This window comes from Puma concolor, chromosome A1 (assembly GCF_028749965.1).
Source record: "Puma concolor isolate L17-30 chromosome A1, mPumCon1.1.hap2, whole genome shotgun sequence".
Lineage (NCBI taxonomy): Eukaryota > Metazoa > Chordata > Mammalia > Carnivora > Felidae > Puma > Puma concolor.
This window is the reverse complement of record NC_141667.1, coordinates 83,557,569-83,570,074: the sequence shown is the minus strand read 5'-3', so window position 1 is coordinate 83,570,074 and position 12,506 is coordinate 83,557,569. Positions and strand designations below refer to the sequence as shown.

Here is a 12,506-nt window from a genome sequence, read left to right as displayed (position 1 = left end):
AATAATTAAACTCGAAATCGTAGGACTGACATTGTAACGCAAAGAAAAAAGAAAACCTAACTGGGGCCATTGCAATTAGTCATCTTTAGTAGAAAATACAAGTTATGTTGCATAATTACTGGGTGGACATAGGAAACCCTACATCTCTCGAAGTCTCACTCACCTATGTAATGGGGATGAGGAAAGTCATTTGTCAGGTATTTTGAGGATTACATGAGATAAAGTAGGCCTTGTGCCTCGCATGGTGCTCAAGAAATGGTAGTTATTATTATAGTGAAAATGTGACCAGAGATTCTATCTTCCCAAGACTCAGTAACCTCCTATGTTCTTTGCCCAAAAACCAAAAGCAAGTACAGTCACATTTTTTTGTTTCCTTGTTTTGTTTTGCTATTGATTTTTGTTGTTGTTGCTAAAATAGTTGAGATTCTTGATTCATGCATTTAGGAAGTACTTTTGAACCACACAAAACATCTAAGATGACATAAGCATCTAACTTTGGAATAATTTGGTTTGGATGCTGTGTGGTTTAGGGTTGGAAACGTTTTCTTCCAATTACTCAGGTGTTTCCATTTATAAGTCTAGAAAAATAGCTCCCTACCCAAGCAGTGCATCAGAATAACCTATTGTGTTTCAAAAGTACAGAAAATTGGACTCTACCATACAGGCCCTAAATCAAAGTCTGTAGGGAAGACACTTGAACATCTGGATTCTTAAACACACACACACACACACACACACACACACACACACACACACACACACACCAAAAACAAAAAAAAGCTTCATGGTAATTCTGATGTACAGCCAGGGTTGACTATCATTGGTATATGACATTCATTTAGGGCCCTTAAAACCTACTCAGAAATAATTTGGCATAAGATAGCAATACAGTGCTTAACTTGAACCATGCTGAAGAATGTTTCAATTTTAAATCTTTTAAAAAAATTTTTAATGTTTATTTTTGAGAGAGACACAGAGAGAGAGAGAGAGAGAGAGAGAGAGAGAGAATCCAAAGCAGGCTCCAGGCTCTGAGCTGTCAACACAGAGCCAGTCATGGGGCTTGAACTCACGAACTGTGAGATCATACCTGAGCTGAAGTCAGACACTTAACCAACTGAGCCTCCCAGGCATCCCATCAATTTTAAATCTTAAGCCTGGATATATATGAGTTATTTAAGGAAATGTCAACTTTGGTAAAATGACAGTCTTAGACACAGTAATCTGATCCCAAACAGAATTGCCTTCCTAATTATCAGAACCTTTCTATTAGTTAGAAAAGCACTCCCATCTAATACCCAGAGTTTTAGCCTGTGATTAGGCCAAACAAGCAGCAATTTATACAACCATTTCCCCTTGATATTACTTCTCTCTTTTCCACTATAACTCTGGGTGTTCACTGTGTAACTTGAATAATAGTGTCAGTGAAATGAAAATTGAAAATTTAATTCAATTCAGCTGAAATGGATGCTGAATTTACCCTCTTATCTAAGATGTGTGCCTGAGCAGGCATCCCTGTGGCTACCGACCAGGCTCCAGTGGCTCTTGTCTCAGTTAAAACTACTGCATTTAAACCCCCAGCTTCTACTACGACCTTATATTTCAAGTCCATTCCTATAGACTTGTTTTTATCTGCCCTTACTGTAAAGTCATTTGGAACCGAAGGAATAGTCTTATTAAAATTAAAAGCTATAGGAATTCTAACCAATTGGAATGTATGTTATTTTTTATTTTGTGTCTAATTTTTTTTAAATGACAGTTCCAAGATTTTGGGGGGGAAAATCTGTTTTTGCTAGAAATGGTATAAGCACTGCAACTTTAATGTGATTTTACAATCTTGGCTCAGAAGTGAATTTTGTTTCCCTTGGTAACCTTTACATTGATAGAAATCAGATTACAGGGCACATATAAGCTTCTTTTTCCTTTAACTACAGACAGGAGGGTTGTAGACAGTATTTTCTAACCATCTAGTACATGGATGCATTTTCATATTGCCTGTCAGTACAGAATCAGTTAGTCCCTAAGAAATCTTTCAGGGAAGATTAATCTCCCAGTACATAGGATATGGGCATCATATCAAAATCAAGTCAGTCAATCACACATGGCTATGTAGAGACAATGAAAATAAAGCAATGTTCATGAATTTCTTAAAATATTTCCACCAGTGTATTTGATTTAGGTCTCTGTGTATGCAAGGTTAGGCAAAAAGCAGATAACATAAAAAGTGAAAAAAAGAAAGCAAAAAATTAGAGACTTTTTTCAAAAGATGCCCTGTGCATTTCATAGAGAACAAAATCAAATGAAAAATATGAAAGCATATTTAGAAGCATAACTATTACATAAAAATATTGTCATTTTATGTTTGTACACGAAAGACCAGTATAATTTCTACTTAATCATTTTTCTTAGGTAGAAATGTACAAAAGTGACAAATATTTTATAATTCATTATGTACCTTTTTCTGTATGGTACAAGTTAAGTCGTGGCTACATGATGCCGTACTTTGAAAACTCAACGTGGTTTTCAAATAGACAGAAAAAAACAAAAACAATCTTTGGGGTCTCTCTCCTAGCTTTTGCTTATACGGTGGTTGTTAACCAAGGCTTTGGGCCTGTATGTAGTATCCCTGTCTCCAATGGCACAAGTATATGTGTGGACATATTCTCTCCCAAACCAACAAGATCCAAATGGTTCAGTTCAATCCTTAGTAACCCCCGCTTTCCTCTCCTGTCCATCATCCCCATGGCCACAGCTGCCCCAACTCATCTCTTCCAAACCTCCCTAGAAATAAAATTTCCTTTACATACCATTTATATGTATTTTTAATTCCTTTTACAACTTCTATCTCAGTTCTTTATTATAAAGGCACTCCCTTTTTTCTCACGTAGATATTTCTTTCTCTCTAGAAGTGGAGAGGAGGGATGAAAAGCATCTCCAACTCTGAAGATCTTCCCTTTGGTGAGAGGAAGGTTGGCCATGAATATTGCCACATTAATAATACTTATGCTGTCACTCATATGTTAAAAGACAGTTCATGAATTCTATTTAATTGATTTTCTTTAGCCAATGTCCACTCGAGACTATTTCTTTTATTTTTTTAATTAAAAATTTTAGAAGTTTATTTATTTATTTTGAGAGAGAGAGCACTGAAGGGGCAGAGAGAGAGAGAGAGAGAGAGAGAGAGAATCCCAAGCAGTCTCCCCACTATCAGCACGGAGCCCAGTGTGGGGCTGGAACCCATGAACTGTGAGATCATGACCTGAGCTGAAATCAAGAGTGGGTCACTTTACCCACTGAGCCACCCAGGTGCTCTGAGACTGTTTCTTATGCAAATATGGATCTATTCTCCTATAATGACTTCTAGAACCCTACCAACTGTGTCCTTAGAAGATTCTCTTCTCGCCAATCTTAAAAACTGTTCTGCTATGGTTATTTTAAGACTAATCAAGTGCAGTAATGAGAAGGGGAAAGAGTGGAATAAGGAGTTGGATCTGTACCTGACTGTGAACATTCAACTGAGGTAATTCACTACCTTCAGACCAGTCAGTTCTGCTCTCATTTTAATAAAAGCCTCATTACTTTTTTTTTTTCCCTTTCTGTGTAGAAGAGAAACAAATGGAGGCAATATAAATGAAGAGTTGATGGGAATGAGGATGCCTAGAGGTTGCTCAAAGAGTGATTATATGAGATTTTTGGCTCAAGTGCCAGTTGCAAAATGTGGTTATTATGGTAAAAATAGAAAAAGGTTTGGTCACTGAGTGGATAGTCAGAACACAGGAACCACAAAGAGTGTCTACAAATATGAATTAGATACAGAAAAAGTATCTGGAGACATGGATTAAAGAGAAGTTAGGTAGGAAAATAAAATAAATTTCCTGGGGCGCCTGGGTGGCTCAGTCAGTTAAGCGTCTGACTCCAGCTCAGGTCATGATCTCATGGTTTCTGAGTTTGAGCCCCGCATTGGGCTCTGTGCTGATAGCTCAGAGCCTGGAATCTGCTTCAGATTCTGTGTCTCCCTCTCTCTCTGCCCCTCCCCTGCTTGCACTCTGTCTCTCTCTTTCTCCAAAACAAATAAACATTTAAAAAAATTTAAAAAACAAAACAAGGAATCTCCTTAAGTTCTTAAGAAAAAAAAAACAAAAAAAACAAAAAAAACAAAACTACATCAAGTGAGAGGAAACACTTTTTTTTTTTTTTCTTTCCATTTTTGGATATCTTTATCCTTCTCATCTTTCAAGGAAAACATTTTGTTTGCAACCAGTAATGGTAGATCCCCTGATATAATTCCTGGACAAAAAGACTAGGTTCTGTGTAAGCTTTCTTTCTTGCTAGATTTTATGGAGACTTGTTTATATATATTCCCAGAGTGTGCTAAATCATTTAACTTCGCCAAACAGGAGAAGATGGAGTCCATAATCCTCCTACGTGACTGGCAATAGAACTGTCCTGAAGAAAAATGCTCCCACGCTTCCCCTCCCCTCTATTTCGTTTCTGTCACACCATCAACAGGTTAGAGTTGTGCACAGCAGAATTTATCTCTCGTGAAAAATCTCATCAGACAAGGATACATTATAGAAAACCATCAAACAGCGAGTTTTATGTCATTGCATTAGGGAAAAACAAATAACTGGCTCACCTTTATATACAATGGTTCCCTAAGATGCTCAACAAGAATGCAAGCTTTCTCCTCCCATATGGGATTGAGGTTCTTGTGTATTATTTTACTTCTAAAAACTTCTTTTCCTCCAATTTTAAACTTCACGTATGGATCACTTGTCCCTGTTAAAGAGATACAGATTGATTCATGTTAATCATGCCTTTCGTTGGAAGCAAGAGAATAGCTCATTTAAACATAAGGAAGTATTTAAAGGAATAAAAGTTAACTAAAGCTTATCACATGGGAAAATAAAGGTTAAGGTTTTTTTCCTAAAATTCTCCTTAAATTTTTAATTTTTTTTTCAACGTTTTTATTTATTTTTGGGACAGAGAGAGACAGAGCATGAATGGGGGAGGGGCAGAGAGAGAGGGAGACACAGAATTGGAAACAGGCTCCAGGCTCCCAGCCATCAGCCCAGAGCCTGACGCGGGCTCGAACTCCTGGACCGCGAGATCGTGACCTGGCTGAAGTCGGACGCTTAACCGACTGCGCCACCCAGGTGCCCCTCTCCTTAAATTTTAAAGGGACAGTATATAATACTATTAAATCTAAGTAATAATAATAATAGTAATTATTTTTTTTCTGATCTTTACATGGTAACCCTGTCCTGATATTTAAAAACCTCTACTGCATGCTGCGTATGTCAATTTAATTCATATTATAAATGACAGAGATGAATCTGACATTTCTCTTGGTATCATCTGGTCAACTACAAAAAAATGATCCAGCATCTTGACCTAACTGACTAGTTTTAGACTTAAATGTGCTGCTCAAACTTTATACTAGTGTGATGGGCTTAAGGAAAGGTGAGTCACAAACTGGACTTTAAATTCATCTTTGGTCCCACATTCTCTCTTGCTCAGAATTTTCAATTTTAGAATGCTAGGAAAGGTTGGAGGTCTTAGAGTAAGGCATTGGGGGAAGGGGACAACTGCTTATTAAATCATCTGCCAACTTCATATTAACCCTGCACACCTCCCAAGCTCCCTATGATAATAAAGAAAATCAGAGCTAGGGGTGCCCGGGTGGCTCCAGGTGGTTAAGTGTCCGACTTCAGCTCAGGTCATGATCTCACAGTTTGTGGGTTTGAGCCCCGCATCGGGCTCTGTGCTGACAGCTCAGAGCTTGAACTGCTTCAGATTCTGTGCCTCCCCCTCTCTCTGCCACTCTCATGCTCATGCTCTGTCTCTGTTTCTCAATAATAAATAAATGTTAAAAAAAAAAAAAGAAAAAAAGAAAAAAGAAAATCAGAGCTGTCAAGTAAGTTGCTCATGGATACACAGCTAACAGGAGATGAAGTTAAAATTCCAACCAAGCTTGTTTGACTCTAATGCCTGTGATTTTTCTACTACACAGGGATGGGGGAAGGGCTTTGACATGCTTCTATATATATCATACCATTTCTCATTGTGACTGATGAATGAGGCCAATGGATCTAATGAGTCTATGCTATTAGAGAAGGTGAGTCTGTGCCTCCTAGAGAAGGTGAATCAGAGACATCCCCAAGTAAATCATTCCAGTGTGACAATCTTCATCCTCAGGAAATAGTTCTTTATACAAGGCCTGACTCCGTTATGATAAGATTTTGTTTAATTCTTTCTGTTTTGTGTAAACTGAAGCTACACTTGATAACTTTGGTCTATATGATTTAAAGAAAAATATAAGCGGGGCTCAGTAAACTGTGAAGCATGATATAGATGTTAGACATTACAAGTACGCTGATATCCTTAAGCTTACTACCAGCATCCCCTCTCAACACCTCCCCTCACTGCAATGACACATAAATATCTGTGCTCAAAATAAGGACTGACTTGTAGGATTTGGCTTTTCTTAATTAATCATTTGGGGGTTTTCTCAAAACTCTCCACATTCCTGAAGTAACTTTAATGTCCAGCTTTTTGTATGCCTAGGCCTGGGTATAATGAAATAATGATCCCAATTTCCCATTGTGAAATTCCCATTTCGACAGTTTGATTTTATCAAAATGATACAAATTTAAAAATATTTATAAATGTAAATGCAGGCTATTATATGGTAACCTGTTATAATGCATTCTTTAGGGGAGTCAGTGCAACCAAAAAGTTTAAAATTGCTACTTTTAACACAGTGGTTCCCAACTATGGGCTGAGGACCCTGGGGATTGGGAGTTTTGCAGCACATACTTGGAGGGATATTAAAATCTATGTACCTATATGAAATTTCTCAGTCATGCCCTCATGATTTCAAATTCATCTATGTAACTATGCTACCTGCTAAAATATAAGGAGCTCCATAATATCAGAGCCATTTGGATCACTGTTTTGTTTTGTTTTAAATCGCCAGCACTTAGTACAGAATCAGACATATTGTTGGTCCTCAATAAACATCCGATGACTAACTGAATGAATCACTGACTTAATGGTGTGGGTGGTAGACCTCTGTTCCTCTTGACTTTTGTTGACTCCACTTGGATATCTAATAGACATTCCATCATCAACAATGTCCAACACTTAAGTCTTGATCCTCTCTCCTGCTAACTGCTCCTCCCTCAGGCTTTGTTGGATCATGTAATGACTTCATCATTTGACAACTGCTTATTCAAGACACCTGGAAATTGTTCTCAATACCTCCTTCTTCTCCATGCGTTGCATCCAGGACACCACCAAGTCCGATTAATCCCCAAACTCACCTTATCTATCTTCTCTGCCTCCAATCTAGTTAAGCTACTACCATGATTTCTTTGCTGTACTACTATAATAATAGCCTCCTAATTGGGCTCCCCACATCTTCTGTGTCCCCCTCCATTAGTTCACTAGATGACAGGCGGAGCTTTTAAAAGTACAAATCTAATCTCCCCCCTTCTTTGCCTAACACATCTCAACAGCTTTCAATTACACCTACAATAAAATCCAAAATCTGTAACATGGTAGACAGGACTTGCCATGTCTCCAACTCCATTTTGGGCCCTTCACCACGTTCCAGCTATCCCGTCATTGGAAGTTATTTTCTGCTTCCAGTCTTTGCATATTCTAGCAAGACTCTGTGCTTGAAAAGTCCCTCCCTCCCATTCTCTTCCCCTTTTGCCTGGCTGGCATTGTATTTTCCTCCTGGTCTTAGTTTAAATATAACTTGCTCAGGGATACCTTTCCCAACCTCCCAATCTGAATTAATTTTTTGTTATTATTTTTCCTTGGCATTTGCTCTTGGCTTAACAGCACTAATCATTATGAATGTTACTTATAGTTTGCTTTATATGTCTAACTGTTTATTGTGTGCATTTTTCCACTGGCTATGACCCCCATAAAGGCCAAGACTCTTCCCCAGCACATGGCACAGTGTCTGGAGCAGAGGAGGCACTCAATAAATATTTGTTAAATAGATGTGGAGGTATAGATTAATGACTACTGAGTCAATTTACAGTGTACAGAGTACTATTAAATGCATCCTCTGAGATACTGATAAAAGACGACGTTATCCACCTATATTGAAGATGAGAAACAATCTGAGATTCAGTGTGACTTGCCCCCAGTCATGTAATGAGCAAGCCAGGAAGTAACAGGATAAAAGCAAACTTAGATTTTCAGATGCAATGTTCCCTCTACTTATGTCCCAAACATCCATATTTTCCTGCTTTTCTCTAAAGTACCATCAGGGAATAATTTTGGAAAGATGTTGAATAATCATTAGATACTATAAATAATGCTACTAATGACAAGCAGCCTCCTCTGGTCTATAGAATGCTCACACTCAGCATTTGTTTATCCACCCTACAATTGAGTCTCCATTTTACAGATGAGAAAACCAGGACAGGCTAAGTGGCTCATTTCAAGTCAGATGAGAACTCACATCTGAAGACCAGTCAAATAGCGCTCTTTCTGGCACATCATCGCCAAACACTCATTTCAGGATGTAACAATGCTCTCTTTCTTTTGTCCAAAAAGTAAGAATAACTCTTTTATAAGAAAAGTGATTTCAAGAAACTGGGCCTTGTGTTTTTAAATTGGGTCTCACTCCATTTAGTCTAGGTATTCTGTAAAAGGACTGACAAAACTTGTAGTAATTCAGCACAGAAGCCTATACACACAAAAGTAAATCCTTTTGAGACACAATCTGTTTCTTGCCCCTTCCCAGAAACATTTTCCTCACCTGCCATACAGGTGAACTGACAAAATTCCCAGTTTCGGGAATCCTGCTCGGTCGTCCTCAGGTCCCTAGTAGAAGTTAAATTACAAAAGGGGATCTACATCACTCCAGGGAACATGTGCTGACGACTTACTATATCAGATATAATACACCACCCAACAAGCCTGTGAGATCACTTCTAGCGCTGTCTTGAGGTTACATTGAAGAAACGACAGCATAGAACAGGTGAGTAAAGTCGAGGCCAGCTCCAAACACATTTTTCATGCTTGGTGTCATATCGATGATGCCACTTGAGGCAGTATGTATCCAATGGCCTGAGGAAATAACAATCCAGCCAAGAAAAGCAGGTCTACAGGTTAAGTTAGGGATGAGGGACAGATTTTTGAATGGTGACAGGCACAAAGATCACAGGGATTGGTAGAAGAGAGAGAGTTTTGAGGGACTCTGAAAACATGTTATGATGGTAAAATATTTCATAAACATGTGGCTTCGGCCACAGGGTGATCTGGATTAGAGATAGCAAATATGTTAGCAAACATAAACATGCTGTACATGAAAAACAAATCCAGATGCACACTCATGATGAGTCAGTCATCTGACTTTCTCTGCTTTGTTTTGACTCCCCAACGTAAAATTTGCTGCATGTCTTTTCTAACCATCACTTAAAATCTTCTGATGTTACTATTAAAATTTAGTATTTTTTTAATATCATGTTTATTTAAGGAATTTCTAAGTGTTTTCAAGTTCTTAACATAGAGGACCTTTGTGACTTAGAGTCCTTAATAGTTCAAGACTTTTGCCTTGTGATACCAACGTAGGGGACTGGACACATTGTTTTTGTTTTTGGTTTTTGTTTTAATTTTAATTTTATTTTAATTTTTTTATTTAGGTTCAGTACAAGATTTGTATCTAACACTCTTCTTAAAAAATATTCTTCCTATAAAATTGGTTTCTTGACCATATCTGTACAAACACATATGTTTATCATTTTACATGAATGAAATACGATATTATTGTCTCAAACATACTTGATACTCAATAACTGGTAGATAAATAAACTTCTGAATATCCTGGATTTTCATATCAATTTATTTAAGTATACATAACTATAAACATAACAGGATATAATCTACTTGGATAAATGTGTGAACACATTTACCTAGAATTATGACTGTAGATAAACAGGTTACTTACATTTTAAAAGTACAACTAAGGCTGTAATGAGCACCCTTGAGTTTATACCCAACACTTCCTATTACGTCCTCTAGGTAAATTTCTAAAAATAAAATGGTTAGTCAAAATGTGCTAATTTCCATCTAATAAATATTTCCCACTCTCTTCTGGAAAAATTATAAAACACTTCAGTCATTTTGACCTCATTGGTGCAGGTGTAATTGTTTCAACATCTCAGAATAAGATTCTCATATTCCAAAGCTGTTACTTAACATTGTTTACAAAACCTTGAGTCAGCAGTATACACAGCCAATGGATACAATCTTTAATCCACTTTCACTGTGGTTTCCAAGTTTGCTCTTGTGTCTAACACTTCTACCTTCTATGTTTAAAGATATTTTTCTAACTTTATTTTAGCAAGTTATGACTTATTGATTATTAATAGGCATTATATGCTTCTTTAAAAAGGGAATTTTTGTGGACACGCATACTTAGAAAATGCTGGTTTAGAACAAAATTAAATAGGTTCATTTTCCATGGCCTTTAAATAAGTGAATGTGCACCATGACTCTCCAAGAAGGGGATATGACCTGTGGCATTTTTCCAGGGTTCTTTGACCATGGGGCCTATTTTTCTTGAGTGCATTTTTCAGACTCACAATCCCTAATTTGTCTTTGGGAAATAGTACCTTATTATATTTCATACATAAGGAATTTCCCACATGTTTTGGAATTTGTTTTAGTGTAACAGACTATCCAGTGAACTCAAATTATTTTATTTTAATAAAACTCCCAAGCTCCTAACATGTGGTTAATCTTTTCTGGTGGTTATAACCAGAAACCTGGTTATAACCAGGTTATATATATCATGTTATATATATATATTTATACACATATATATGTTATAATAATAATTATATAATTTTATAATATAATAATTATACAATAATTAATATATAATTATATAGTTATATTATTACATATAAAAATAATTTATAATAAATATATAAATATATTTTATTTATGTATTAAAATTTTTCCAAATATATATATTTAGTTTGTTGGTTCAAAAAACCAAAAAATTAATAAATTCACCTGATAGTGCTGCTGCTTTCTTGCATTATTGCATTCAACCACAAGATGGCACTAACACTTATCAAATTGTTGTGAGGCATGTGGCTCTATTCAAAATTAAGGCATCTCTACTGCACACATCTCAGCTCTTAAGCATTTTCTAGCAATTTGTGCTTTGCTGTTATTAGCTAAGCCATGATCCTCATTAAAACATTTTTTATGGTGCTAATGAAATGAAAACAGGGAAATAAGTATGAAGAAGAAAGCAGGATAAGTTAGCTCTAAAATAAAATTCAGGTTTTATTTTTATTAATGTCATAGTCAAGAGCAAACTTTCTTCCACATGCATTTTATCAGATAGCATTAACTTCAGAATTTATTTCTAAAAACTAATTCTTTTATTTTATAATTACAAATTCTATGCTTTAAAAATTCTAGATTAATCTAGTCCTAGGGATTAATTATTTCTGAAGCTTAGGATCAAAATTGTCTCAAAAAGAAGAATTAGATGGTATGTAAAATGTTTTCTTATGTACTAAAGGAATACATGCCCCAATGCTATGCTTTATCTTATTTTATTTTATTTGGAGCCATGTCACTGATGAGCACTTCGACATTTTGTGTGATTATTTAGCCTTTAATGTAATTTAAGTCTAACACAGAACTAAACTCTGAATGGGTCCACTTTTGCGTGCAATCAACACAGCATACACAAGATGGCAGCCTCTTTTCCCTTAAAATAGCATTAACGATATTTCAGTGTAAATACTGTTTTTTCTCCTCAGAATTAACGAGCCTCCTGGTTAACAAGTTTAAATCTCTTATCCCAAACCTTGTATGTTCAACTACTCCTGTTTTGGGGATTTATAGTCATTCAATGATGCTTACCCCTAATCAAAAATAATGCCAAACTGAAACTCAGTCTCATATTGGAAGTAAGGAGAGAGAAGAAGGAGGAAGAGGAAGAGAAAGAAGAGTAAAAGAGGACAACAAAGAGAAGTGGACATAAGTATTGAGTGTGGAGAGTTAAAAACAATTCAAATTTAAGGTGGATTTTCCTGAAGGTACTGGTTTTTCTAGAAATATTTAAAGCTAGCATCTATGCTGCCCAAATGCAACAGAGAGTGTGTATTGTATAATAAGGTTCTTCACACTTGAAAGAGGCCTGTAAAGGTAATGTTCAAGCATACTTAGAGAATAGGTTATGTCTTTATATACATTTATTTTTCACTAATGACTTAAACATCTTCAAAACATATATTTATGTATTAAAATTATTTCCTCAAACTCTCCCATTCCTGCTTCGTTTTTTGTTGGAGATTTGGAGTGCCCTACGAGTGACATATTACATAGGGGAAAATAACTAAAAATATTAAAATTCAAAGGCAAAAGTTTCTAACAGCATATGGCCTACTGTAATAAAATAAGAGTAAACTTTTTTGACAATGAGAAATATAAATATTCCAATGATTTTGAAATTTGTG

At 36.2% G+C, this 12,506-nt stretch overlaps 1 protein-coding gene across 16 annotated transcripts in view; it reads right to left on the bottom strand.

Moving 5' to 3' along the window:
- MCTP1 (multiple C2 and transmembrane domain containing 1) overlaps positions 1–12,506 on the bottom strand; it is a 542,541-nt gene that overhangs the window by 238,012 nt on the left and 292,023 nt on the right. For all 16 annotated transcript variants that reach the window (XR_015254973.1, XM_086717816.1, XM_086717807.1 and 13 more), the window contains exon 3: positions 4,634–4,776. Coding sequence is in view for 15 of the 16 variants with exons in the window: in XM_086717816.1 (XP_086573942.1) it covers positions 4,634–4,776 (143 nt within the window). In the remaining variant the exon portion in view is untranslated. The remainder of the gene's footprint in view (positions 1–4,633; positions 4,777–12,506) is intronic.